General features: G+C 41.8%; 1 protein-coding gene across 1 annotated transcript; it reads left to right on the top strand.

Annotated features, from left to right (window-relative positions):
• Nucleotides 1-323: 323 nt before the first annotated feature.
• Nucleotides 324-2,540, top strand: LOC112199191. Its single transcript, XM_024340241.1, has one exon. It carries the CDS (start codon nucleotides 324-326, stop codon nucleotides 2,538-2,540), a length of 2,217 nt encoding a protein of 738 aa, XP_024196009.1.
• The last annotated feature ends 384 nt before the right edge of the window (nucleotides 2,541-2,924 follow it).

Here is a 2,924-nt window from a genome sequence, read left to right as displayed (position 1 = left end):
AGTGGTGATGTCTAATAACATTATTCTAGTAGTGATAGATAGATGGGGAAGTACTAGATCAATAAATAAAAATATAATGGGTCGCGCTGGGCAGAAAAGTCTAGAACACTTTGACAATGACTGAATGAGGTAATTAATGCCCCCCTAACAAGACTCTTGGTCATTCTTTGAATGTGTAAAAGCTTATCTTGAAGTTGATGCTATTACGGCAAGAACAGAAAGTCAAATGAGAGAGGATAAGTCGCCTATGAGCAAAAAGAGGAGGAAAACTTCATCGAGTGGAGATGAAGAGGAAGTAGGAAGGTTCTGGATTCAGCCAACCAATGTGGGAGCCTGATCCATTTACCATGACCTACTCGGGCCCTTATAACGTCACTATGCATTCATTCCCTTCCACCACTGTTACACCAACCTTGCCATTTGCAGTTCCACATTTCACCCAAGCTAAGAGTTCGGCTCAGGATCACACTATATATCCTACATATGCCACTACCACTACAACCAACATCTCTTCACACAGCAACCAATTCCCAGTTATCACACCACATTTGTCATTTCCACACATGACTGGTCCGTACTCTCACAACTCATCAATCCCACTTGTGTTCCAGCAGCCTGGTCCCGTGCCTTATATTGACCCTACTTTGCCTACAATGAAACAAATGCGGCTGGAATTCAGTACCTTCGGTGGGGGAGATCCTGTTGAGTGGCTCAACAAGGCAGAACAATATTTTGAGTTTTATCAGATTCCCGAAGAAAGAAAACTCTCAATAGCAACCATGCATTTGACGGATAAGGCTTCCGACAGATGGTATATGTTTCGGCATGAATTTCCCCACACCTGGCAAGGGCTAGCTGATCTACTGATGAGAGAATTCAGTAGCTATAACAGGTCGGAATACCAAGCTGCATTGGCTAGGATGTCTCAAACGGGCAGTGTGGAGCACTACAAGGAACAATTCACAAAGTTATCTCGAAGAGCCCCGGGGTTTCCTCCTGAGGTGTTATTATCATGCTTCATTGGGGGATTGAAGGAAGACATCAGGGTTGATGTACAAGCACAGAAACCTAGAACTCTCTATGAGGCATGTGAACTAGCTAGAGTTTATGAAACTAGGAATGAAAGTCACAGAAGCTATGCAAGAAGTTCTAATCAACCTAGGCCACTTCTTGGCACTCATTCCACTTCTGCTCACAGGTTCACTCCTTCAAGTAATAACCCCAAACTGCAAGGCTCTTCAATGGCCAGAAATGCTCAGCTATCAAGTGGAAATACACCTCACACTGGAAATAGAAGGTTATCTCAAGCTGAGTATCAAGAACGGAGAGCAAAAAATCAATGTTTTTTTTGCGACGAGACATTTAAGCCAGGTCATAATTGTAGAAAGGGACAACTAATGGTGATGGAAATATCACAGGATGAAAGAGATCTTTTGAGTTCAACAGATTTGGTGGAGGAGGAGGTTCCACCAATCACTGACCTTGAGGAGCCACTCATCAGATTGCAGGTCATGAGTGATAACAAGTCCAGTCCAGCCACTATGCAACTAAAGGGCAATTTTAACAAGAAAGTAGTTCATGTGCTTATTGATTCAGGTGCTACTCATAATTTTATTCATCCACAGCTTCTCAGAGGCACCAAGGTACAGGTACACAACTTTTCTCCTTTACATGTTGTTTTAGCTAGTGGTGCAAAAATGAAGACTAGTGGGGAAGCTAAGATTGAGCTCCAACTCCAGCAATTCAGTTTCTCAGATGATTTTTACATACTTCCTGTAACTGGCTATGAAATAGTTTTAGGAGCTAGTTGGTTGAGGCCCCTCGGTGACATTCTGTGGAATTTTGACACCATGCGTATGAAATTTTGTGTGCACGGTTTTGAGTACCAATTGCAGGGGGACACTACTGCCACAGCGACTGTTATTGGTTGTAAAGCCATGACCAGGCTGCTTAAAAAAGAAAAAGAGGCCATGCTAGTCCAAGTGCAACCGGTTTTGGCGAATGAAAAGTTAGATACACCAAATGCACGAATTCAAGCCTTAATCAACAAGTATGAGGAGCTGTTCACAACGCCAACAACACTGCCACCAAGCAGGAAGCAAGATCACAAGATTGAGTTATTCCCTAATACACCACCAGTAAGTGTGAGACCTTATCGGTATCCTCATTTTCAAAAGGCTGAAATAGAAAAAATTGTGCAAGAATTATTGGCTAATGGGGTGATTAGACCTAGTGTTAGCCCTTTCTCTTCTCCTGTACTTTTGGTTAAGAAGAAAGATGGCACATGGAGAATGTGTGTGGACTACAGATCCTTGAATACAGCCACTGTCAAAGATAAGTATCCTATTCTTGTGGTTGATGAATTATTAGATGAGGTGCATGGTTCCACAATTTTTACAAAGCTTGACTTACGATCTGGTTATCATCAGATTAGGATGGATACTGCTGATATAAATAAGACTGCCTTCAGAACACATAATGGCCATTATGAATTCTTAGTCATGCCGTTTGGTCTAACAAATGCTCCATCTACATTTTAGTCAGTGATGAATGATGTGTTGAGGGAATATTTGAGGAAGTTCGCTTTGGTCTTCTTTGATGACATTTTGATCTACAGTTCATCACTTGAAGATCATTTGGACCATCTAGAAAAGGTTTTTTTGAAGCTGCAGATCCATTCCCTGAAAGTTAAAAAGAGCAAGTGTAGCTTTGGGGTTCCATCCGTTGAATACTTAGGGCATGTGATCAGTGCAGAGGGTGTGTCAGTTGACCCAGCTAAAATTGAATGCATTCGGAATTGGACTAAGCCTAATACTATTAAAGGTTTGAGAGGTTTTCTGGGGTTAGCGGGTTACTATAGAAAATATGTGAGGAACTTTGGTTTGATTGCTAAACCCTTGACTGATACGTTAAAGATTGGTGGA

This window comes from Rosa chinensis, chromosome 4, assembly GCF_002994745.2.
Source record: "Rosa chinensis cultivar Old Blush chromosome 4, RchiOBHm-V2, whole genome shotgun sequence".
Classification (NCBI taxonomy): Eukaryota; Viridiplantae; Streptophyta; class Magnoliopsida; order Rosales; family Rosaceae; genus Rosa; species Rosa chinensis.
This window is presented reverse-complemented; position numbering and strand designations above follow the sequence as displayed.